Source organism: Haliaeetus leucocephalus, unplaced genomic scaffold (genome assembly GCF_000737465.1).
Source record: "Haliaeetus leucocephalus isolate CR32 unplaced genomic scaffold, Haliaeetus_leucocephalus-4.0 Scaffold577, whole genome shotgun sequence".
Classification (NCBI taxonomy): Eukaryota; Metazoa; Chordata; class Aves; order Accipitriformes; family Accipitridae; genus Haliaeetus; species Haliaeetus leucocephalus.
In genome coordinates this window covers 6217979-6242405 of record NW_010973013.1, presented here as the reverse complement: position 1 = coordinate 6242405, position 24427 = coordinate 6217979, and the positions used below count along the sequence as shown (strand labels likewise).

Sequence of the window (24427 nt, the reverse complement as noted above, 5' to 3'; positions counted from 1 at the left end):
ATGGTGAACGTCCCTGGAGGAGGGATTAGAGCCCGGGTGGGGGTTAATCGCATTCAGCACCCAACGGGCTGTGATAAACCCTGTCCCTTGTGTTTTCAGAGGCTGCACAGCGGAGTTCTCCGAGATCTTGAGCGTCAACGTCAGAAAAAGGAGAATATTCGCCTGCTGGAAGAGCAGATTGCGTTGACAAAGCAGCTTATGGAAGAAAGAGAGAAGGCGCGAATGGAAGAAGGGTCCCAGCAGTCCTAGGCACAGACCTGAGTCACCAGGTTTGATGAAAGAAAGACATTTGGAGATCCTTGCTATCTAACTACTTGGAAGCGTTTCAGCAAGCCGAGGTAATCTGTGAAAGACTGTTTCTTTCGTATAGGTTATAATCCCGTCCCAACAGCTATAGGGCGGACACAAAACATTTCTTCTGTCCTCGGTACTTTGACTGTCGAGGCTTGGCTGGCGTGGATGGACTTGTCAACGTGGGGAGGAATAGCTCCTTGTTATGCAAATGCCATCTAGGATGGCTAATAACGTTCACATGAGTGGGCTGCTGAGCCGCCACGATGACGAAGCCACCAGGACCTCCACCTCAGAGGGCCTGGAGGAGGGTGAGGTGGAAGGGGAGACCCTCCTCATCGTCGAGTCCGAGGACCAGGCTTCTGTGGATTTATCGCACGACCAGAGCGGGGACTCTCTGAACAGCGACGAAGGTGACGCGTCCTGGATGGAGGAGATGTCCTATTACTGCGAGAAGTGCCAGAAGTGGATTCCAGCAAGTAAGCCTGCCGGCTGGGTTACGTCTCGCTCGCGTTGCCCCGGTTGTTGCAGTTACGCTGTCCCGCGTACCTGTTTTACGGGGCAGCTCCTTCTTTAGGTGTATCCCATCCCATGTTGGAGGAGAAAGGCTGTCTTGGCATTGCCTGATGCCAGCGGTGCGCGTTACAATCCATGAACTGTACGGGTGTCCGAAGCTGGTATTCCCTGTAAAGAAATGGGACCGGCGTCTTTAATTAGTAGAGAACAAGGGTACGACTTCAGAAACACGCGCGCCCTCCCGAGCCTCGCCGCTGGCCTATTTAGGGGACTTTGGCCAAGCAACTTGGCCCCTGCGCTCACTCGGATAAAGATAATGACCCTCGGTGTAAAGCTCTGGGAGGAAAAGGGCTTTGGGATGGTGTTGCTTTTTCTGTTTTTTTCTGGTCAGTTTGTCACATCTGTGGAGCATATGGCTAAATCTCAACCTTCATGGTTTGCCGGTAATGTGAATTTAAGTTAGCTTTCACAGAAGCGTGTCCAGCCTGTGTCAGCTAGCTCTGGGACGCGTTTGCAGCAAACTGCAGAACTTGATCCCTCTGCTACTGCTGCTTGACATTAGATACATGTTGTTAGCAACCTAACGGACTAGACTATACTTTCTAAATTGTGGATTATTGGATCTATTATTAGATCCAAAAGCTAGATCTGATAATCTAAGCTTAGCTTAGATTGCTAAACACCTTTTGGTTTGGGGGTTTGGTTTTTTTTTTTTGAAATTTTTGGTGTTTTTTTATTTTGTGTTTGTGACTCTTCAGGTGGCACCTGCCTTGCAGATGTGTCAGAGCTGCCCTTTTTGCCATCTTAAAATTTGCCAGAAGTCACAGTGTAGAAATCGCCTCTCGAGGCACGTTAGTGAGTGTTTGGATGTTAATGTGGTGGAACCAGCATCATACTATTAAGGTAGTAAGCAGTTAAAGGGACATATTAACTTGAAATGCATTAATTAAAAAAAAAATGGAGCAGAGTTAAAGGTAGCATGAGAGATCTCATCTTACAGCCCTTGATTTAACACTCAATTTGTTTTATTTTACAAAGATGTTCCTCTCTCTCGTTGCTGTGGAACAAATCCAAAGAACAGAAAAAAGCCAATCACAGAGCAACAGTAACTAGATACAAATGTACAAAGTAAACGAGCTGGAAAAGGGAAATACTGTTCTCTTTGCTAATTGTTCAGTTATATGGATATCAGTTGTCACTTGTGAAAAGCACCAACATGCTCAGACAAATAATCACTTTTTACATTGAATTGCCATGTTGAAATTCTGTCAATCTACTAAGTGTGGGGGGTTTTCCCCCATCAGACACAGGTGCAACTTTAATAGCTAGATTCTGTAATTCATTATGGAAGCAGAGCATCTATTACAAATGCTTGCTCTGGTGTCATTATACAGTAAAAGAGATGTCATACTTTTAGAGAAAGACCTTTTGTGTGTGAATTTTCAGAAATGCCGTAGTCTTAACTGTTTCCCTGTCCTGTGATTTTATTTTTTAATTTTTCATATTTGTGTAAATTAACCCCTGGTGAGTTTAGAAGTTCTGATTCATACGATGTCTTTTTTCTCTGCTGCAGAAACATAGAATTAGAGCCTGTAACTTCAGGTTTTACGGGTGGCTGTATCCCAGCAGATCGCTTTTGTTCAGACAAACTTTTATGCAGGGTTAGCTTTACACAGCAAAAAGTGCTTTGCTGAGTTGGGATCTAATGCATCAACTGCAGTAAAGAAAAAGTGTTTGCTGATAACATTGGGCCGTTCTTTTGGCTCAAGGAAAGCAGATCTTCCCCTGATAGGAGAAATAAATACCTTAAGGCTTCACACCGTGTCTGCTCCAGTGCATCCCGGAGGCTGCTGTAAACAGGGACTGGCAACCTTACTTCAGTAACAATTCATGGACAGGGGAAGAGAGAGCTGTAAAGACATGCAGCAGTGAGTGGGAAGATGACGTGGAAGAGAATGCTTGTATATTCTGGTAGCTTTTGCAGTGGCATACCTTTTTTTAACAGGTCAGCTTTTTTTTTTAAGTAGAGTGGGAAAACAGTTATTTATTGAAGTATATAGGTTATCCTGGGGAGCAAGAAGGAATGAGAAATGCAGCGGAAACAAGGAAATCTTTGGCTTTGTACCTGCTTTCAGATGTTAAGTAGAATGCCCCTTTTCATGCCTGTGCTCTTCAGTTGGTCACTGCTGGAGCTGTGAAAGGAACCTGTGCCTTCCATCGCCGCGAGTTCCGATGCTTCCTGGGAACTGTCTGGCTCTCTGGACTCTGGGAAAAAGGCAAAAAATACTTTTCTGCCTGATGTTGTAGGAAATCGAAATCTCCTTTGCAGCACTTTTTCCTATAAAAGGACTGAGAAATTGATTTTTGCCTATTCATTTTAGGTCAACTGAGAGAACAGCTCAGCTACCTCAAAGGAGATAACTTTTTCAGATTTACTTGCTCTGATTGCTCAGAAGATGGGAAGGAGCAATTTGAACGGCTGAGATTAACATGGCAACAAGTAAGTAAAATGTTTGTGGCAGCAGAGCAACCACAGGACTTTCTAAAATTGTTGTTTGTTGTGTATGTGCTACCTAGAAAAGGAGGATCAGGTATAGGTAACACAGAAACATATGCATGAACTTCAGAAATTAATTATCTACGGATTGCCTGCATATTAGAACTTGGGCATTTGGCAGGTAGATTGAAAGATAATCATACAAACCACATTCCTTTTTTTTCTTCTTTTTTTTTTTTTTCTTCCCCTTATGTTGCTCATGAATTCATGGCTTCGGGCAGGTTTGGAAAAGCAAAATGAATGCAATTTGGCTGCTAGGCATGAACAGTTTTTTGTTTATATGAGCAAATGTAAAACTAGTGAGGTGGCAACATACAAACAGAAAGCTTGCCAGGTCCCTGAACACAAAGCTCCAACCTGACTGCTTACTCATTAGCAGCAGTCCTTGCTGGAATTTGCTATTTCGGTCACTTGCACACCTGAGCAACCAAAATAATTTCCATTATACAGCAACCACCGTATGGGTAGACTGACGTACATCGTCTTGCTCCAAGCAGGGCGCTGGAGGGGCAGGCGGGCGGTGCTGGTTCCCTCGGCATAAACCGAATTTGACCAGGCAGTAGCTGTTGCTCAGCATTAAGTGTTTCCACATGCTGAGCATCGGGCGGTATGCGCGAGGCATCTATTTGCATCCTTTGGGACAGCAGTGGTGTGTTGTCTCATAATAGATCATTTAAAACATCAGTACAGCCAGGTCTCTTCAGAGTGGCATGGGGAAGGGACAGACAAAATCAAAACGGGTGAGGAAGAAAGTTGACTAGTGAAGAGACCATCTCCCTAGGCTTCCAGCAGCCAGAGCTGCTGCTGCTTCTGGGTAAGTCGAATTGAGGGAAGTGGTCAAATCAACTTCTCTGACGTAGGAAAAATGGGGACAGTGATTTCTGGATTTTTTTCAGGGTATGTGGCCTCAACAGATCCTTCTCTTTAGCCAGTTGAGAAGAGAATTGATTTTGAAGTCCTGAGACACTGTCCCACCTGACTTAAAAACCACAAAGTCCTAGATAAATAGTTATCAAATTAAGAGGGGTTGCGAGGCAGAGATAGGGTCCAGGGAACACTAAAGCTGTCTGTATTTCCTCATTTTGGCATCTTCAGCAATGCATTCCAGAAAGCTACGGCCCACTGCGAGGAGACCCAACTCCCTAAGAAAAACACATTTCAGACTTCTCTGACAGTGAAGAACAAGTCCCTATTAGAAGTAGTATCCAACCGAGGCTGTGTGATTGTTGAAAGATGGTCCCAGCCCAGCTGACTTGAGTTGTATTCAAATGAATTGGGTAAATGTAATTAACAGTTGATCACCTAGGATCTACTTACAAAGAGGTGTGATATTTGTCAAACCTGCCCTTTAGTTTAGGTGTGTAATAGGTCAGACTGAATTTGGTTGTGAAACACGAGTGAGCTGTAAATTGATTGTGTTTAATGAAAATCACCTAGAGACAACTTATTTCTTATAGACAAACTTAGTTCTTGCATACCCAGAACAATTAGTAGATATGTAATTTTACAGAGAGTTTACAGTCTGTACAGTTTGAAATGTAACAGTAAGTATCCAGAAAGACCGTTGTCACTACCTTTCTGATGGATCAGATAGTGGGTTTACTTGTGACCATTTTTTTGGAAAGACTTTTTCCCTACCTCCACACTACATTCAGACCCCAGCTGTGATATAATTCATTTCTACAACCACTGCGAAAGCTTGTATCTCAGCATAAACCTGCATGACTAGGCAGCTTGTTATTCCCTTGGGATGGAGAAATCTCTGGGAGAATGTGCATCTAACAATAGAAAGACGAGAACGGGCAGCATGAAAGCAGGAAGAAGATGGATTGCAGAAGTTGCCTGTGAGATGTTGCAAAAATAAGATGTTTATGAGGGAGCAAAGATTTGTGTGTGTGTGGCGGCTGTGGGGGGCAGTTCAGCAGATGAAGCAGAAGGGATTCACTTGTATCCAACACTTTCTGTTCCAGGTTGTCATGCTGGCAATGTACAATTTGTCTCTGGAAGGAACAGGCCGTCAGGGGTACTTCAGATGGAAAGAAGATATTTGTGCTTTTATTGAGAAACACTGGACTTTCTTATTAGGGAACAGGTAAAGACGTGATGCTTCCCTGAGGGTCTGGTTGGTGAGCCAAAGGAATTAAAACCTGTTATACAGGTGGACAAGAATCCTGGTTAATTTGGTGATGTCTCTTTTGAGCCTTACTGGTGAGAACATTGGAGGATTTAATATTGAGAACCTGAATGTGGGCATGAAGGGTACTCTTGAGAAAGAATAAGCATTTCTTAATGGGGGAAAAAACCCCAAAAATGTCACACAAAAGCAATGTAAATGCATATATTTTGGATTATTTCTTATTTTCCTTTAGCTAGCGTATGAACCTGCAAAGCCTTTGAGTCTTTCTAAATAGTCACAACGGATGGGCTAGTCCTGATGTCACTGGGCTTTAAAGAAAAAAAAGAGGTCCAGCAAAGTACCATGTTACTTGGCTATAAAGCTTGCAGGGACCAAGTTCTCCAAAAAGGAAGATTGGGCCTCAGATTGTTTTGGATCTTAATAAAATAGCTTTTACGTAGCAGGCATTACAAACTGCTGAAATGTTTTTCAGTGTGCGTAAAGAAAGAAGCTGCCAGAGGAAGAACCCTTCTCGTAAAGGGCAGCCTTTGCAGCACGACGAGTCATGTGCTGTATAGACGAACGGCACATTTTTTCTGAGCGTGCTGAAGCTGTGTCAACCCCAAATCTCACTGTTAATGCATGCGCTACGGAGGCAGGGAAGGAACTGAGCAAGCCTTCGAAGTTGTAGATTTGATTGACTTCATAGCTTCTATTCTTCCACGGGGATTTCTCTGTTGTAAGATCTGGGCTTTCTCCCTAACCAGCTTTGCTCTTTGGCTTTGCTTTCCTTGCTCGTCTGTCCCTCCTTGCTCTGTTCTCAGAAATGTTAGTATTTGTCCTCTCTGGAGACCACGGGGACTTTGACAGGAAGGCGGCTGATGGCCCAGTGTCCCTTGCCCAGGGAGCCACCACCTCCCAGGGTTCGCTGCTGCCTTTTGAGACCTGCCCTGGCAACTGGGCACTCCTTACTCTTGATTAAAATTCAGGTGAAATGATCACTGGCCTCAGATACAGTCTCCCCACTTTCCTGGACAGGCCACTGATGGAGCAGGGACAGCTGAACCGTATGTGTAGCAGTTCAAGGTGTGCAATGCTTTACTTTCTCGGCATACTAAAATACAGCTTATCCAGACTTAGTCTAACGCTCCGGACTCTGATCTGGGGCACCTGAGTTTAATCCCCCACATTTGAGGGTCAGTACCCCAAGGTGTGTAATTGCAACACTCGGACAGCAGCGAATACCTGCTCGGCCAAGCTCAGCCCGAGTACTGAAGTTTTTGCCAGTGGAGATGTGCAAAGGCGAGAAGGAATCCTGAGGTCCTGTGCAAATACGGGTTTAGACTCTGCACCGTGAACCTAATTCTCCAGTGTCCAAGGGAGTACCTCAGTTACTGGCTACAGGGGCAATTTTTTAAGATTTCTTCTCACTTCTTCCCTAAACGACATCTTAGTTAGCCCTGTGACCAGGAACAAAAAGTGCTCAGATGCCCAGTACGCTGCCCTGCAGAGTGAAAGGCTTAACTGCAGCTCCCTGCCTCCAAGTGGCCAAAAACGCAAAAATAGTTCAGTGAGTGTGGCTGATGGGTACGTTGACTAGTAGGGATCCTCTTCCCCATGCTGCAGGAGAGGTTTGGTGGGAGAAAACCCTAAGCAGAGACAGAGCTCCAGTGTGTATCGCATGCATGCGTCTGTGGGACAAGCATACGTACCCTGTTACCTTGCCACTTCCCACAGCTCTGTTGTCCTCAGTGATTTATTTCTCAGATCCCTAACTGTGCTTCTCTGCAGCGCCTGACAAGGCGGCAGCTCCGGAGGGCAGAGCGGTCGGATCCCAACCCCCTTTGTGAATTCAGCCTTAGGGATCCTGTCCTACAGCTCTGGGCTCGTGCTTTGCTAAATGAAATCTCAAAGTTGTCAAGGCAGGCATTTAAATTAAGTTTGTCTTTCCTTCTGTGTGAAGTGAGACCTTTATCACTACCTTTCCCTTGCCTCTCCCATCCTGTCCTGTTTGCCGTCTTCAGTAATGGAATAGGGCTCTGCAGTGTCAGGTCAACACAGCTATCACTAGGATCCTGTTCCCGTTCTTGTATCGTCAAATCGTTAACGAAGGTAGCAACGTCAGCATTTGAAAGCTGGAGGTTCCAGTGGCAGGGTAGACCTCTCCTCTGTAGGCTCAGCGTATGGCAGCTCATTGACAAAACAAAAATTGCGTTTCGCCATGCTGCATTTGCATGGCATTTATGGAGCCTATGTACGCAGCGCTTTGTGCATTAGAGCCCACCAGTACACCGTAGTTTGCTCTTCAGAGTGGTTGTTTGAGAAGAAATTAATTAATCTTTCACCTCTTTGGGGGGGGGGTAGGGAGTACGTCATCCCCCTGCATCAGTGCCAGTGGCAGGACCACTCTGCCTTTTCCACCCTGATGGAGGGAGGAGGCTTCAGGATGAAAATCCAGCTGTTGAATGGGGACCTAATGCTTGTTTTCCCCTCGCCCACCATAGGAAAAAGACCTCAACATGGTGGAGCACAGTTGCTGGCTGTCTCTCTGTGGGAAGCCCCTTGTTTTTCCGCTCAGGGGCACAGGAATTTGGAGAACCGGGATGGTGGAAACTGGTTCATAATAAACCCCCAACAATGAAACCTGAAGGAGAGAAGCTGTCTGCGTCTGCACTAAAGGCAAAAGGTAACTCTTTCCCCAGTGGTGTGTAGGTTCCTAGTTGGGCCAGAGCTGGAAGACGTGAGAGGAGTTTACTTAAAACCACGTGTTTGTGTGCATGGACAGTTTCTTAGTTTTGCTCTGCTGTAATGGTTGACTTAAGAGGACTGCGGTGCATACACTGTAGCGTGAGAAGCCTGTTTTATTTTAGTACCTTTTTGCATTGTGCTAACTGATTTAAAGACTTTTGAGATTTTTGCAGGGTTTTTTTTTTAGCTGAAATCTACAATTTCGCTGCTCCTCTTTACCCTGGGGAGGGTGTTTTATCTTTTGTCACTAGATGCAAATTCCCTTCTGTGCAGAGGAGCAAGACTGGGGCTTCAATGAGGCTTTAGTGGTGCATTGGCTTTACGCTACATGGCCCAGAGTGCATTTCTTGTATATATTGAAAACACATCGTCTAAGATTTGTAGTCGATGTGTTTTTGTGACCGTATAGTATGTATCCGGTGACTGCAGGAGCCCAGTGTCTGTTAGGATAAGTAAACTACTTCTTTAGCAGCTTCAAAGCCACCTCTGGATCCCATCATTACTGTGGAAGGACTCAGGAAGCGAGTAAGCCGCAATCCGGTCGAATCAGCCATGGAGCTGAAGGAGAAGAGATCTCGCACTCAAGAAGCCAAGGATATTCGGAGAGCCCAGAAGGAGGCAGCCGGCTTCCTGGACCGGAGTACTTCCTCCACTCCCGTTAAATTCACCAGTCGAGGCCGTCGTCCCGATATCGTCCTTGAGAAAGGAGAGGTGATCGACTTCTCCTCCTTGAGCTCTTCAGATCGTACTCCTCTGACTAGCCCTTCTCCTTCCCCATCGCTGGACTTCTCTGCTCCTGGCACTCCAGCCTCGCATTCAGCTACTCCCAGCCTTCTCTCAGAAGCAGATCTCATCCCAGATGTCATGCCACCACAGGCTCTGTTTCATGGTAAGAGACGCCACGTATTTGTTTAATAATGAGCCGCACGTAGTTGTCTAGGAAGATGTTAAAAAAAAACCTCCCAATGAGCTGCACGGTCTTTTCAAGATCAGAGGGAAAGTAACCGGTAATCTGTTTGTCTTAGTTACATGTAAGTCTTGATTAATTTTCCATAGTTGTATAGCCAGCTTCTAAGGGCAGAAGAAGCCACCGTTATCATCTTCTGAGGGATCCTGAATAAACAGTGGGTAGAAGATTTCACCTAGCAACTGCTGCACCACTCTGCATAAGCATTTCACTGCAACACAGATTACGCTGTTAGATAGCAATTCTAATTTTGTCTTGAATGTTTTTAAATGGAGGAAATTTTATTCTCATGGTAATGTTCCACTAGTTTTGTAATTTTGAACACGCCGATTAACAGATGCTAGATTTCAGTCAGGTTGCAAAGTAGTGATGCAGGCTGAATGCTGTTAGTTCCTTAAGAAGCCAGACCTCAATCTAATTGGTAAAGTAGAGAATAAAGTAATTCTTGATGGAAAGAAGAATAGTCAGGTTCTGTAGGGGGACAAATCCTGTGCTTCTGTAACTCCTAATTGTTCCCTCAGATTAAACAGAACTTCTCCAGGGTATGCTAGCTGAAGATATAGCTCACCAGCTTGACCATCTGATCCCCAGTCTTCAGGAATTTTCAACAATTTCACATTTGTCAAAGGGCATGAGCTTGCAGCTCAGGAGTGCTATGTTTTCAGCTGCCAAACTGCAAGACACCTTAGGAGCAGGATTGATTCTGTGTCCTGAAATTGGACTCCTTATGGTGTCTCCTGTCCAAAATCAGGAGGTCCAGAAGTATATAGAAAATGGAGTGTGTGGGGTAAACCCACATGATTTCTCCTTAGCAGAAAAGTCCTGTGACAACCCTTTTTGAAATGGGGCTTTGATGCTGACATTGTTTTCCTCTGGATTATTTTGATCTGTTGAACAGATGATGAGGAGATGGAAGGAGATGGAGTCATCGACCCAGGAATAGAGTACGTGCCCCCTCCCAGTGGGACAGCCGGTGCCGGCACTGTGATAGCAAGTAGAAAAAAAGTGAAGACAGCTGAGCAGATCAAGCAAGAGGTGGAGAGTGAAGAAGAAAAAACAGAAAGGATGGAAGGTGACAGTGAAGATCCTGAAGAGTCAAACGCATCACTGCAGGTGAGGGGGCGAGACAAGAGGAAGCCACAGCTGGAGAAGGATGCTAAACCCAGAGCTCCCAAGCACACCTCTGTTAGCATCTATGAGGAAAAGCTGCTGCTGAAGCGACTGGAAGCCTGTCCCAATGCCATGAGCATGACCCCAGAGGCCCGGAGACTGAGGCGCAAGCTGATAGTCAGGCAGGCCAAGAGGGAAAGAGGACTGCCGCTCTTTGACTTGGACCAAGTTGTGAACGCTGCACTGCTCTTGGTTGATGGGATTTACGGAGCCAAAGAAGGAGGTGTTTCCAGGTCCCCAGCGGGGCAAGCGACGTACAGAACTACTAGCCAGGACTTCAGGATCTTGGACAGATACCAGGTGAGTGTCTCCAAATCTAAGTGAGCTTTTGGCGCTGGTTATTTTAGAGCTTTTGCTGCAAACAGCGGTGTCACCTTCAGGTTATCTGACTCCCAAAGTGAGAAGGATTATGTGAACAAGACTCATTTTGACTTGGGGCTGTGTCCCCACCAATGCTCTCGCAAGCCCCTTTCTTCTTGGGACATGCTCGTACAGCGCAGCTGTCTGTCGGTGTCAGCAACACAAATGTTTATGTATTTGTACTCCAGCCCTGCCCAAACACTGAAGGTGGATGCCAGGAAGTACCCAAATAGGCGGTTGCTCTTTCATGCTATGTAGGAGGGAGATCACCTGCAGTGCTTTTCTGAGCGATGTGTGCAGCTCGTCGGTTTGGGTGCTAAATCTGAGAGCGCACAGCAGAGTCCTCTGCGGTGGGACTGTCATGCTGTGGGTCCAGTCCGTCCTGTCCCATTGAAAGGCCCTTGTTCTCCCTCTGTTGACGTGATTCTCCTGTGTTAAGTCATTGACTAATCCTCCTGAAATGTTCTGCGTTTTTTTGTACACGTAGACGATGCTGCCTGCCATGAAGGGATATCGACAGCAGACAACGAAGTTTCTGTATCGACTGGTAGGCTCAGAAGACCTGCTGACAGACCACAGTATTGTCAGTCCTTACACATCCCGTGTCCTGAAACCTTACATCAGGTACAGATGGTCAGAGGTTGAATTTGCTCTTGGCTTTTGAACCGACAGCCCACGGAGAGGACACCTTTCCTGGGCAGTGCTCCTCACTCATCCTTGAAGTACAACCCAGTATACTATGGTAGGGCTGAAAGGATAGTGTTTTATTTAGCCGAGTAGTTAAACTGGCTCTGCATTGGGAAGGGGAATCTCCAAGGGGAATCACCGTAGTCATTCAATGCAAATTGCACCTGCTTTTGGGTCAGAACCATGATTTCCTTGCCTCTGCTGTAAGGACAGGCTGGCTTGGTGTGCTGCTGCTCCGGGAAGTGCCCTGGCCTCCGACACAAGGGTGTTTTTGCTGAGCTGGGTGCTGTTTTCCCACATGAATGGAAGAGACTGTTCTTTTGTTCCAAGTTGAGCATGTCAGAAAATATTTCATGGGCAGTACCCATTCAGCTGTAGTGGCAGTTATTGTTGCTCACTTGCTTTTTGTGTTTGCTTTTCATGTTACTGGCAGGCGCGATTATGAGACAAAGCCCCCAAAACTCAGGCTGCTGGCAGAAATCCGGGCGTATCCGCACAGGAATGATCTCAACTGGAAGGCTGAGCCAGAAGCACCCGTTGATTACTGCTATGTTCGCCCTAATCACATCCCCACTATAAACTCCATGTGCCACGAATTCTTCTGGCCTGGTAAGATTCCTTCAACGCTTGGTTTTCTAAGAAGGAAGTGGTTTTGTTCAGAAAAAATATTCTTGGGCCAAATTTTTCTTCAGTTGGTGTCTGGCTCGGTTCTTAGAAAACCATTATCTGATGTCATAGGAATGCAGCTGAGATGGAGACATGGGTTTGGTGTCTTTGTCTTTTGAGATCATTTAGAACTGGGCAATTAGGCCCTAATTAGCACAGCACTTAAAGAAATAGGTTGTTTTGGGTAACACCATTGATGCCAATAGGAGTAGTCAGTTACTAAAATTAAGCGTCCAATGAAACGTTTTGCAGAATCAGGGGCTGAAGTAGACAGTTTTATGCCAGAGTTCTACTGCTCATTAGCTTCATGAGAAAGTTTCTTCCTAGCAGCCATAAGCTGGATATGTTGTTGGAGTGAAGTCTCGGAATCGCACTTACAACTCCAAGCTTCACTGCGATGTCCTTTATTTCTTCAAGCCTCAGTATCTGCAAGGTATGGGAAAGCTTGGGTATCGATTTTTCTGTGTAATTTCTTGAACTGTAGGCTCTTTGGCGACAGTGGCTGCCCTTTATGGGGACAGTTATGAGCCTGTAGTCTTTAGTTCTTCTGAAATAATAATAGTGATGTTCATCTACTGCATGGATCAGCTTCTGATCAGCAAACAACGCGGCAGACAAATTTAGAAAAGTACAGTACAAACAGTACACACCTTAATTCCAAGTAACTGTTTGCTTTACGTTTTGATTTGCAGATAGTGATTCAACAGGGTTTCTAGTTCAGCAGCGCTCATACGCTGCAGTCAGGATCGGAGCTCTTTGTGCTACTCATTGTCCAAATTGTACAATTCAGGGGGAGATAACGTGGCATATCTTCCCTTTCACAAGCTGTTTTGGAGCTCTTGAGAGACACTTGCAATCCCAACAGAGGTTGAACCTCTTTGTCATAGTCTTTCCTCTTCTGATAACGCATTTGAAGTTCTGGCCAAGTTGGGTCGCACCTTCATTAAGTTCTTCAGGACTCACCCTGTTTTATTTAATGTAAGGAGCGTGGGTGTGTTCCACCCGACTGTGAACTGCTCATCATTAAATCAGAAAGCTGACACTCCCATCAGTCCCCACACAGGAATCAAAATCTCTTCCATGGTGTAAATTTTCTGAGGCTGGGATTATATGATGCATTGCATCTTGATTCTGTTTAGCAGGAGAGGTAAGTGAGGAGGTGGTACTTCAGGAGATGATAAAGCATGGTGTCTCTGTGGATGCAAAGAGTTTAGCTTCACAACGGGCTGGTACAACAGAGGAAGGGGTGGGATACGCAGCTGGGAGGGCATCATTAAGCTAGCACCCTTGTTCAGAGAAATGGCTGTAATTCCGCCTAAGTTTAGGCATCCGAAGCACGTGTGCTTGGGGAGTGCTGTCGTCAGTAAATGACATCTTAGGTGTGCTCAGTTGCCTTCTAATAGCGATGCTCTCATTGACTGAATTCTCAAGTTTTAGGCGCTTCACCAGGTGGGGTGAGCGCAGGCCTTAGTTCTTCCGCCTCCCCAGATCCTTCCCGTCAGAGCTCTTCTTGTTTCTCACAAGGCAGAAACAAGTTTGCAGGTAGTTACCGCAAATGAGCTGATGTGAAGCAAGATTCCCCCTTGTCTCTCACGGTATCTTGTGCCTTCATGCCCTAACGGGAAACATCTCCTGAGCAGACGAGTGGTAAACCATACTGAGCTAAGCATCTTCCTACAGGAATAACTGCGTGCTGAGGGGACGGCACCATTTCATAGACGCCAGTGTGCTCAGGGCAATGTAGCGTTCCTGTACAGACACGCTGTAAGGCACTTCACAGTCAACTGCAGCCTTGAGATAATTAACGCGGCTCCCTATTGCCAATCGATTCCTCCCACGTCTTACTCCACCCAGCTTACTCTCGAGCAAGAAAATAATTCACCCGCTTATTTGTGCCTGGTGCCTTATGAAGTCTTGCATCTCATCAAGAGTGATAAACGTTACTGGAAAACATACTCTGCTATTTTGTTACGCCACGGTCCAAATATATCTGCGATTGCCAATTTGAGGCTGAAACTAACATTTATGGCACAGCTCCGCTATGCCTTGCACCTCATTTAGGGCCTGTCCACACAAATTACCAAGCAGCCTTTTGTGCCTTGAACTGCACTGCTTGGCCCTAACTTGCTGTGTGGGTGCTCTTAGGCTGGAGCAGCAATGTGATTAGGCGAGGTAACAAACTCCGCTCGCAAGTCGCCAGCCTCAGGTGTTTCTGTCCAGCCTCTGACTCACAGAAGCACCACTGCCCGAGAGCCTGCTTCGCGCCCCAAATGAGGGAATTTGCATGCTAAAAGCAAATGTTTTGATAGTGTTGAAAGCTGCGGTTGGGTTCACAGTGCAACTCCGCAAAGAGCGTGCTGAGTGAGCAGGAGCTGAAGGCCAGGTAGAGAAAAGAGATAGGAACCCTTGGCAGGTAATGCTACTAAAGCTGAAGCCCAGTTTCACGTCTGCTGTGTCTGGAGAGAGTTTGCGGGAAGAACGGGATGGTTCACCCGGACTATCAGGCTGATAGACTCCAAACCACCCCCTTTGCTCGTCTGCAGCCAGGTCCTGGGCATTTGCTGACTGGAATGGGAATGGTGTACGCCAACCTGGTGCTGGCCCTGCCCGGGTGAAATGAAGCAGCAAACCCTTATCCATTAACGTCACTGCAGCCCTTAGGAGCCCCGGGCAAGGGGCGCAAACTTACTAGGACCCAATCCAGCAAACAATTGCACGTGCATATTTAGAACTGGGTCCTTAGCAGAGTCTGCTGATATGGCTCAGAGTAGAAACCATGGAAAGATTAGTTGGGTGCTGAGATCATGTGATTTTTTTTTTTTTTTTAAACCACCTTGGTTTAGAGAACATGCTTTTTGAGTTTTAGTTTCATCCTCCAGTCATTTGGGAAGAAATCAGCTTTGTTAATTTCTCTGTGCAAGAATCCCCACTACTAAGAAGGTCTCATTTTGTCTGTGTGTTTTGTTGAAGCATCTTTCGATATCGGAGCTTTGAAATACAGGTAAAAGGAAGGTATCAAGTGAGTGTTTCTAAAAGGCCTTAAACCCCTGAATTTCCGTGCAAGCGTGACACTTTTCTTTTGGTTTGCAATGCTTTCAACTGCTGTTTCTCTCTTTCTCCGTAGGAATCGATTTGTCAGAATGCCTGCAGTACCCAGACTTCAGCGTTGTCGTCCTTTACAAGAAAGTTATCATTGCCTTTGGCTTTATGGTGCCAGACGTGAAGTACAATGAAGCTTACATCTCTTTCCTGTTAGTTCACCCTGAGTGGAGAAGAGCTGGGATTGCAACCTTCATGATTTACCATCTTATCCAGGTAATGAAAAAGTCCCATGTCTCTGCTAAAGAACCAGCTGTCCCTTCCTCCTTGTGTGTACACACGCAAATATTAGAGAGTAAGTAGTGTTGTGTTCTTTCCTTCTGGCTCTTTCCCCTTGCCCTTTCTCTGTTTACACACCTGCACAGATTGTCAGCAGCCTGTGTGAACATTTATGGGGGGAAATAACCTCAAAAGCAGAAACTAAAATGTATTTAGAACAATAACCATCCTGGTCAGGTCCTCAGAATTAGTGAGATGCTATAGACTTAAACTGTTCTGGGATTAACTTTGTGTTCCTCAGTGGTCAGTAGTTCACATAACAGTAATACTGTAAATTTGGGGTTTAAAGGAGAAAGTGAGAGAATAGTGGGGAGGTTCAGTTAGAATCTATTGCAGCTTTCTTGGCTACCCCTGGAGGTTTATTCTGTGACCAAGGTCATTGCATTAAATCACTTTCTGATCTTAATCATTCTCTTTCACTTTTAATACTCTGGTTCAAATCCAGCTGAGTTGAAGATAAAGAATAAGTGTTTGCAACCGCATTCAAATTTGTTCAAACTAGCTTGTACTGGGCTTTGTTCCACAGGGACACTTGGGAAAATTAATCTGAGCTAACTAAACGGGTGGTATTAAAGTAGTTAAACTTCATGAAATCTCTGAATGAATACTGTTGTTCAGGTGGCCTTAATTCCATTCACTTTCTTGAATTAAATTGCAGGAAAGCCAGCTTAATTTTGAGTAAGGATGCAGACAGATGTCCTTTTCAGACCCCAACTGTGCCTCTTCAGGGCCCACAGTTTTACCACTCCCTGAACTCTCTTGGCAGAGCTGCCGGTGTGAAACATTCCTTAACTTGTTTTAGTCGAGATGAGCTGCACTAGCAAAAACTCGCCATTGAAACTGTTTTTCCTCATACTCATTTGGCTGAAGAGAGGTAGGGAGTGCTGGCAGAGCCTTGGGAACAGTGATCTGTACCTCGGAAAAGCAGTTTCCACTGAGAGTAGCTCTTCTGGGCCACCCGAGAGTAACTCTCCTACCTACACAGCTCTCTGCAGTGTCCACCTCTCTTTGCTCTACGTGTTAACACAGGCCACTAACCAATCTACTTTAAATTCACCCCTTACAATTCCCAAGCATCTCTGTGTAAAGTGTTTAAGTAAATTGCCCTCAACTGTAGACTGTTGATGTGCGATGTCAACACCTAGTGAGAACAGGCGCGAGCGATGCGCCAAGGTTTGCAGGGATCCAGCAGCTGGACTCGTGTCTCTCCAGCAGAGCTGGGAGGTATTGGCAAGTCAGCTGTAGAAAAGGATCCCAGCGTTTTGTAGAATGTATCACAGCCAATTAACCTAATTCTGCTTGCAGATAGACTAGCATAAAATTAGCATGTTGAGAAGAGCCAGGCAGGATAGAGGCTGATTAGGTTCACTAGCAATGAGAGATCACCATTGTACATTCGGCTCGCATTAGATTTATTTTTCCATTGCTGACTATTTGTGAGTGGTAGGAGGCATTTAGTCATGTAGGAGAAGAAATGGTGGTTGTGACTTTTTGTTCCTCAATCGCGAGATTGTGTGCTGCTTTGTAGCCTGCTTGGGCTGACACCGGGGTCTGCTCTCTGTAGCTAGAGCCACTTTCATACACTGTTTGGATAAAGGGTAATTCTCTGTCTCTTGGATCAGAGTGCTGAGTTTGGGGATGAATTCTTGGGAACAGCATAATCTAACAGAAAATGTGTTGATGCAAATGGTGCCTCGATGCTGGGATTGTTGTCAGAAGTTACCCTCTAATGCGTCTGGCCCAGAGGACCAAACTGCATCTTCTTAATGATCTCATTCCAACTACCTTTTCCCCAAAATGGCTCCTGATTTTATCCCCCCCCCGCTTAAATCCCTGTGAGAGCTTTCCCTTTGAATGACCTACCTTGGAAATTTCCTAAAGGGTGTTATTGTTCCCACTTAGAGTTACAATACATTCAATATATATAGAATGCTATTAAAACACAAGATGAAAGCAGGAAAAAATTATTATATCGGCATCTTTATCAGAGTGCTGCTGGTTAGAATAATCTGGGATCTTTAAAGTAACTTCAGCCATGCCATTTGCTGTCTGAACTGAATTCCCTGCCTTCTCAGGAGGCGAGTGCTGTGCCCTGAAGGATGGGAGAGGAGGTGGGTGGGATAGACAGGAATTCCAGCGTGACAGCCCAGAGGTGCGCTGGGGCTGCTTGCGCGGTCCCAGAGAGCTCAGCTCTGTTTGCTGATGGGGAGGAGCACGGCGCCTGATCCTCTGGCATGTTTTGTCTTTTCTTCAGGCCATTGTTAATAAGTATTTGAGATCAGTGCTGTATACCGAGATTATTTTTAATTAACAATTACTTAGCAATTGACAAAGGAAAGCTGACAAATTATAATCCAAAACCTGCTTTCATTGTCAGAGAGTCCACGTTTCCCAGAAACAAAGGCTTAGAGGAACAGCAGCGCTCCCTTTGCCTTTCAGCTGTTGCTATGTGTGGTAACTTCTGTGTCGAGGCCTGTGATTTTCTCACATTTCCTCAGTAACTTAAATACTTGAACTGATGAAGCTCTTCACCTCCGCATTCCCCCAGAGGCTGTCTCATTCTCATGCTCTGATTCTTTTTTTTTTTCCCCCCTCCCTTGGCAGACCTGCATGGGCAAAGACGTAACCCTTCACGTCTCTGCAAGCAACCCTGCTATGCTGCTCTACCAAAAATTTGGATTTAAGACTGAAGAATACATTTTGGATTTTTATGACAAATACTATCCCTTGGACAGCAAGGAGTGCAAGCACGCATTCTTTCTCAGGCTGCGGCGCTGATCCGTCCGAGCTGTCTGGGGGTCTGTGAAAAGCCCAATCAGTCAAGCAAAGAACTACCACAGCTTTCAGCGGAGGACGTTGGCTGCCACATGAGAGCTGGAACACACCAACGCCTTTATTCCTAGGACTTTGAATATCAACAGTGCTATGTTGTGTGCTGAAAGTGCAATCCAAGAGGACTGATTCCTACCCTCCAAGGGGAGAGGCCTGGAAATGCCAAGTGGGACATGCTGAAACCACTGGAAGACTGAAATTCTTTATGGGGAGTTTTCCTGCCACTGTTACTTTGGAGAGCCTCATTGAGAAACAAACAAACAAACCCCCCCCCCCCCCCAATACTTGTCACTTCAGAGGGGGCCCATGGATTTCAGACTTCAAAACCTATCCAGGAAAAGTCGCGGGTTTTTTGTTTCTCTTTTTGTTTATGGGAAATGAATGTCTAAACTTAAATCATCCACAGTGTTTCTGTGATTTGATTGCTTTGTTAGGAACCATGTCTTGAATCTATGAAGAGAAATAAGATATTGGTGCATCTAGCTGGATGCTAACTTCAGGAAAGCTCTACACATGCCAGAACAGCAATACTGGAGCCATGTTTTAGGAATAATGAAGAGCGTGTGAACTCATGTGATCCCGAATGGAAGGCTCAGAGGAGATGTCTTTTCTTCTGCTCCTTCCCTACTGCCTTCCTTTCCCCTCGTTGACCCTGTGCTTAGTGTGAAGTTCTTGTAGTGCGCAGTGTTTTGTGTTCAGGAACAAGATGTCAAGCGGGTTTGTAGCTAGGCGAGGTAGGACACAACAGCTGCCAAATCAGCTCTTTGAAATCTTACAACCTATCTGCCAGTTGTTGATGCTGCAGATCAGCCCTTTGGGCACACCTCTAACCACAGAGCCAGCCTCGCAGGCTCCGGCATCCACCCCCTCCTGCTACAGACACTCTGGCTAAAAGAAACCCAGAACAAAAAGTCAGTGGTGATGTTTGAAATGCTCTGCTTTATAGAAGCAATCTGTTTGGAGCTCGGAGGGAGGAGAGCGTAGATGTGGGCCAGTTCCAGTTCTTGAAAGCATCTAGGCTGTGATTTCATGGCTCTATGTGTAAGTAAAGAGGAGAGCAAAGAATAAATAGAAATAATCAAGAATTAAAAAAATACAAACCCCAGACAGTTTCTGTGGTAGTGGGGTCTAGTCCTTTTACACAGTTTAGCAGCTTTGCTCTCTCCCTGACTTTTATTGCAGATGAACAGTAAGTTGGCAGTTTGCTCTGCTGCCTGACCAAAGGTCAGTCCATGCATTTTAAATACGAACCACATCCACTGTGCTGTTCCTTTCACATCAAGCCCCACAGAGAGCTACACAACAAATGTGACTTCTTTGTTCTTAATCCACCATGTATACCTGTTGGGTACCTGGCTATAGTAGTAGTTGCCTTAATGGAGTCTTCATTTTGGTAACAGCAGAGCGATGGACACAAAGTATGTTTTTGCGTAGCCAATGTATATTGTCACCGAAACAAAAATGGTGTTAGTGGGAGGGAAAAAGAACCCATCCAAGTGTTGTGTGCCCTAACATCCATGCACATTTCCGCCTGCTTTATGACTATGTGAAAATTTTCGATGTTACTGATGTTATGAGTTAGCTGTACTTGGAAGGAAAAAGTATCTGTCTTTATGAATGGAATTAAATCCCTTCCCTTGGAAAAGCCTACCTGTAGTCATACTGTTTGTTAAGCTGCCTCTCCATCATCTTATTTCATTGAAATCTAGCAAACTCAAGGCTGATAGAGGGTGCAAAGCGTGTGTGTGGGCAGTGGAGCAAGGCAAGAAACTCCTTTATTTTTCTACTGGGCATCCACACAGAAGCTGCACACATGCAGGCCCCAGCAGGCTTTGTCCTTGAAGGTGACTGTGAAGATTTTGAGGAGCTGCTTGTTCTGTGCTTACGCCTCCGTGGCTTTGCCCCTCAGAGGGAGGATGCCAAGTGAAGAAGGTGTTAGAACTGCCCTGGGATTTCTGCTGTGCTACAGACCGCTTGTTTTATCCAGGTGGTTCATTTACCCCCAGATCCTTGAAGGCAATGAAGTGCCTTTGAGCCTTTGCACCTCAGCCATTTTGGATCTGTCTCTCACCTGCAAAAAGTACAAATACCAACATTTGCCTCCTTCAGGGAGACTGGTAAGAATGAGTTCGTTAAAGGTTACAGGGGGTGGGGGATGGAGATCAATATTGCTGTTCTGCAGGCTGCAGAAACACAAAATCACTTTGCAACTTCACAGGTCCACCAGCGTTTAAGTGGGCATGGTTTGTTTCTTGCTAATTTGCCCATATTTATTGGAAAATCAGGTAGTTAACTGCTAGACCTGTTATATACCACACTCCCAGGACTATAGGCTTAAGTTTTGATCCCTTGGTATTATCTTACGTGGAGGACACTCCACACCCTGTTCCTTAGTGTTGCCTGTGAAAATCTGGCATTGGCTTTGAACTGCTTTCCATGAGAACTTTCCCTGTTGATCCTAACGGCTTTGGTGAGAACAGGGTGCAAGCGTGGCTGGCTCAGGGATCGCTTTGTTGGTGGTCTGGGCAAAGATGAATAGCCGTAACTCTGTGACTTGCAAAGGGATCCCAGCAAACCAGATCTGAAGCACACTGGTGAAGCCTGCAGTACCTGTGCATTATTTCCTCTTGGCAACTCAAGCTGTCTGTAAGAGACAGTTTCTTTTACTCTGCTGGCTATATGGGTGAGCACTGAGCATGGGGCACTGTTTGGTGAGCAGAAATTCACCCCCCACTTTCAGCAAGAGTCTTCTGAGGACAGGAGGTTGAGGCCAGCCTTGTAACAGGCACTGTGTGAAGTCAGGTGTGCAATCTGATAGGGGCTGGCAGCCCTGGGGAAACATGCCAGGGTTGCCACGGCGCTCTGCCTGCCCTCACTAGGTCACCACCAGAATTAGGCAGCCTTTGGAGTGGCTATAAAATAGCTGCTGCAGCTCCATCTCTCTTTTTGTGGCCGCACAGGGACCACTACCAGCCTCCTCTCAGGAGAACGTTTCCTCCCCAAAATGTTGAATAATGAGAAGCCCGAATGGCTCGTAGCAGCTTAAGGCCACTGCTTGAATTGTCACACACAGCTGGCTTTCTCTGCAACGGATGAGGCTCTTCCGAGGCACGCGATGAAACAAACCGTGCTCTTAGCCCTCAGTTTCTCTGCTCTTTGTGCCTCGGAGACCAGCGTGATGAGTTACGTTAGCTGTGATTAAAAAGCCAGCATCTACCCCGCTTAATGACACAATTACTCCACGCTTCCCTGAGCTGTGCAGTGACTGTAGCAGTAATTGCGGTTGCCAAACGCACCTCGGTTTAACAGAACAAAGTTTTCCTGGAGAATAAAGGTGGAACCTCACCCTTTCTTAATAGGGCAGCAAAGCCCAAACCTTTCCACATGCTTGATACCTCACAACCAGGAAGCTGCCCACTGTGGTCAGCTTATCATGCCTGTTGATCTACAGTAGCTGAGCTGGGTAAACACTGGGATCATTCTGCATAGTAGTCCGTAATGTCGTAGAAGTAATACTTTGCAGTTTACTTTGCAAGACAAGTCTCTTTCCTGAGAGTCCTGATGTTGCACACGTATGTGCCAAATGCTTCTTTTCACATTTCAGATCCAGCCTGGGGGAAGAAGCAGAAGTCTGCTTGGTCCATTCACTGCCACCTACAGTGTGAGGATGTGCTTCTTTGCAGACCCACCTGCTTGTGATGATAAGCTCTTAGCAAGTGGTCGAGCTAAGCCGCCTTTATCCCTCTGTCTCTGACTACTTTGCTTACATCAGCTTGCTCCAGGAGGTAACCTGGTGCACGGGGTTGCTTCCCTCTAACCCTTGTGTTTTTTCTGGAGGAGACTCTCTCTCAGCAAACACTGCCTGCCGCATCAGACAGTGCAGGAAACCGAGCCCCTGCCGCTGTGATGGATGCGTAGCCAGTTCTTCTCCGCAAAACCAGCTGCCTCCTGCCCCTGCGGCAGCAAGCCAGACTGCCAGGTCCCGCTTCCTTCTCCAGGCAGCGTTAGTCAGGCAGAGACGGTGAGTTCAGCTGCTCCTGCTGCCTGCGGGAAGGGAAGGGAAGGGCAGCCGCCTGTGGCAAGAACAGGCGGCCACTGCCACAGAGCAGTGGGAGCGTATCTGCGCGGGTCCTGCCTCGACAGGACCCTTCCCACTGTGCTTCTCTACCAGCTCTTGTCAACAACGGAAACCCGCGGCACCTTCTTATGGGTGTAATTAAAAAAAAAAAAAAAGGTCGTGCTGGCAAACTTGTCCTCCTTCCCCTTGGGTTTGCGCTGGAGGCTTTCCTGCTGGCTCAGGCCCTGTGTCAGACTCCTTGGGAATGACAAGGGTGCTTCTCGCCTGGCCATGCCAGCTCTGCTGTGGTGGTGTGTGGCGGCGGGGCTCGGCCCCCCTTCTTCACAGGGGATGCCGAGATGCGGGGTTGGCACATCAGACCCGGGTCTGGTGGAGGCCCTTAAGGCCCAGAGGGAGATTTGGGTTGGCGCCGTGGTTCTCACACAAAACCTGCGGCTCACGGCTGCTGGGTTGGGGATGGCTGACGCTGTGCCGGCCCCATGGACACGGGGGGGGTCCTGCCCTCCTCCCAGCCACGGTACCGACCGCCGGGGCCTTCCCGAAGCACCGGCTTCCCCGGGAGGGGCAGAGCCGGTCCCGGTGTACCGGCAGCGGGACTACAACTCCCGTCAGCCCTCGCGGCCGCCCACGCTCCCGCCCTGCCTTTCGCGCCTCAACCGCCTCCGTTTGAACCTGGAGCCATGGCGGCTAACGCGGAGGGGGAGGCGGCGGCGTTGCCCGAGGAATGGCGGCTTTACCTCGTCCCCACCCGCGCCGCTACCTTCCGTAACTGGCCCTTCACCGAAGGTTGCGCCTGTACCCCCGAGAGGGTGAGCCCGGCGGGGTTAGCGGGACCCGGGTGGAGCGGGGCCGGGGTCGGGGCCGGGCGCTGACTGACCGACCCTCTCTCTCTGCCCGCAGATGGCGGCGGCGGGTTTCGTGCACTGCCCCAGCGAGAACGGCCCCGACGTGGCGCAGTGTTTCTTCTGCTTCAAGGAGCTGGAGGGTTGGGAGCCCGACGACGACCCCCTGTGAGTAGCAGCGGGGGGGGATTTGCCCCCGGCTCCCTGCCCCGGCAGCTCCGCGCCGGCCGCGTCTTGCGTGCGTGTGTCGTGTTGTGAGCTGCTTTTCTTTCTTTTTTTAAATTTCGCTCCTTTTCAGGGAGGAACACCAAAAACACTCTGCGGGCTGTGCGTTTCTTTCCCTTCAGAAAGATCCTACTCGCCTGACGCTACAGGAGTTCCTAAAGCTGGACAAAGAACGAATGAAAAATGCAATTGTACGTACGCGTCGGCATCGTGATGTTTTTCTACCCCCCCCGTGACCGTGGAAGAGTTATTTAGTTTCGAGTCTTGGGACTGTTTAGCTGGCCCCTTGGTTCTTTACCGCAGTGCTGCCAAAGTGGTTTGTTGCATCCTGACTCGTACTGGATCAGATGGCATGTCCCGTCCTGGTTCTCAGCCTTTGCCTTTTGGGAGACGTAGCCCACTTTCCCCTTGAAGCTGAATGATGCTTAACTTAGTGGTAGACAGTAATGTATTGTTTTTATTCTTTACAGAAAAAAGAAATTTCTCAGAAGGTGACCGAGGTTGAAGATGCAGCCAAGAGCGTGCGTCGTGAAATAGAGAATCTGGTCTCCTAGGCTACTGTAGCTTCTCCCTTGCCGGTGACATCTGTCTTGTATGTGTGCTTTGGCACTGCCACTTTGACTGAATGGCTGGCTGTGTTTCCCGAGACTTCTTTCAGAATGCCCGTCTCCGTGAGAAGCAGACCGAATTCTCCTTCACTCACCTGAGTCTGTCTGGGAAGTAGCTGGGGTTTGATGCACTGCGTACGTAATCTTTTTCTGCAGGGATTCTGCTGTTCTTCCTGTTGGTTTAATTAAGGATTACTACTTGTGGTTTTATTTGGTCTGTTTTTTTTTTTAAGCCCAGCTGTTTCCATTATGGAGATGCTGGTAGCTCTGGTGCTAAAACTTGTGTTTCTTGCAAGAGCTGGCAGGCACTTCCATTTTTATACTGAATATACCAGTGCTTTTGGATACTTTTGGAAACAAAAAGGAGAAGGAGTTTTAAATCTCCT

General features: G+C 46.9%; 3 protein-coding genes across 4 annotated transcripts; all 3 read left to right on the top strand.

Moving 5' to 3' along the window:
* Nucleotides 1-268, top strand: PET117 (PET117 homolog (S. cerevisiae)). Its single transcript, XM_010577857.1, has 2 exons — nucleotides 1-36; nucleotides 100-268. The coding sequence occupies exons 1-2, from the start codon at nucleotides 1-3 to the stop codon at nucleotides 247-249; spliced, it is 186 nt and encodes a 61-aa protein (XP_010576159.1). The 3' UTR covers nucleotides 250-268.
* On the top strand, nucleotides 223-19928 carry CSRP2BP (CSRP2 binding protein). 2 transcript variants are annotated; one of them, XM_010577788.1, is made up of 10 exons: nucleotides 223-770; nucleotides 3189-3307; nucleotides 5335-5456; nucleotides 7985-8166; nucleotides 8698-9117; nucleotides 10094-10665; nucleotides 11213-11349; nucleotides 11846-12021; nucleotides 15203-15393; nucleotides 18061-19928. In XM_010577788.1, exons 1-10 carry the CDS (start codon nucleotides 497-499, stop codon nucleotides 18232-18234), a joined length of 2367 nt encoding a protein of 788 aa, XP_010576090.1. In that variant the 5' UTR covers nucleotides 223-496; the 3' UTR covers nucleotides 18235-19928. The 2 variants fall into 2 exon arrangements, with proteins under 2 accessions (XP_010576090.1, XP_010576089.1); XM_010577787.1 differs by having other exon boundaries at nucleotides 504-770; nucleotides 8701-9117; nucleotides 18061-19857.
* A 3118-nt stretch (nucleotides 19929-23046) lies between these two features.
* On the top strand, nucleotides 23047-24189 carry BIRC5 (baculoviral IAP repeat containing 5). Its single transcript, XM_010577786.1, has 4 exons — nucleotides 23047-23175; nucleotides 23267-23376; nucleotides 23507-23624; nucleotides 23904-24189. Exons 1-4 carry the CDS (start codon nucleotides 23047-23049, stop codon nucleotides 23985-23987), a joined length of 441 nt encoding a protein of 146 aa, XP_010576088.1. The 3' UTR covers nucleotides 23988-24189.
* Nucleotides 24190-24427: the final 238 nt, after the last annotated feature.

Coding starts and splice junctions, on each gene's coding strand:
- PET117 (XM_010577857.1), top strand. CDS start 1: ATGGTGAACGTCCCTGGAGGAGGGATTAGAGCCCGG. Junction 37..99: donor GAGGAGGGATTAGAGCCCGG/GTGGGGGTTAAT, acceptor TTGTGTTTTCAG/AGGCTGCACAGCGGAGTTCT.
- CSRP2BP (XM_010577788.1), top strand. CDS start 497: ATGCAAATGCCATCTAGGATGGCTAATAACGTTCACATGAGTGGGCTG. Junction 11,350..11,845: donor GTCCTGAAACCTTACATCAG/GTACAGATGGTC, acceptor TGTTACTGGCAG/GCGCGATTATGAGACAAAGC. Junction 12,022..15,202: donor CCACGAATTCTTCTGGCCTG/GTAAGATTCCTT, acceptor CTTTCTCCGTAG/GAATCGATTTGTCAGAATGC.
- BIRC5 (XM_010577786.1), top strand. CDS start 23,047: ATGGCGGCTAACGCGGAGGGGGAGGCGGCGGCGTTGCCCGAGGAATGG. Junction 23,176..23,266: donor GCGCCTGTACCCCCGAGAGG/GTGAGCCCGGCG, acceptor CTCTGCCCGCAG/ATGGCGGCGGCGGGTTTCGT. Junction 23,377..23,506: donor GAGCCCGACGACGACCCCCT/GTGAGTAGCAGC, acceptor GCTCCTTTTCAG/GGAGGAACACCAAAAACACT.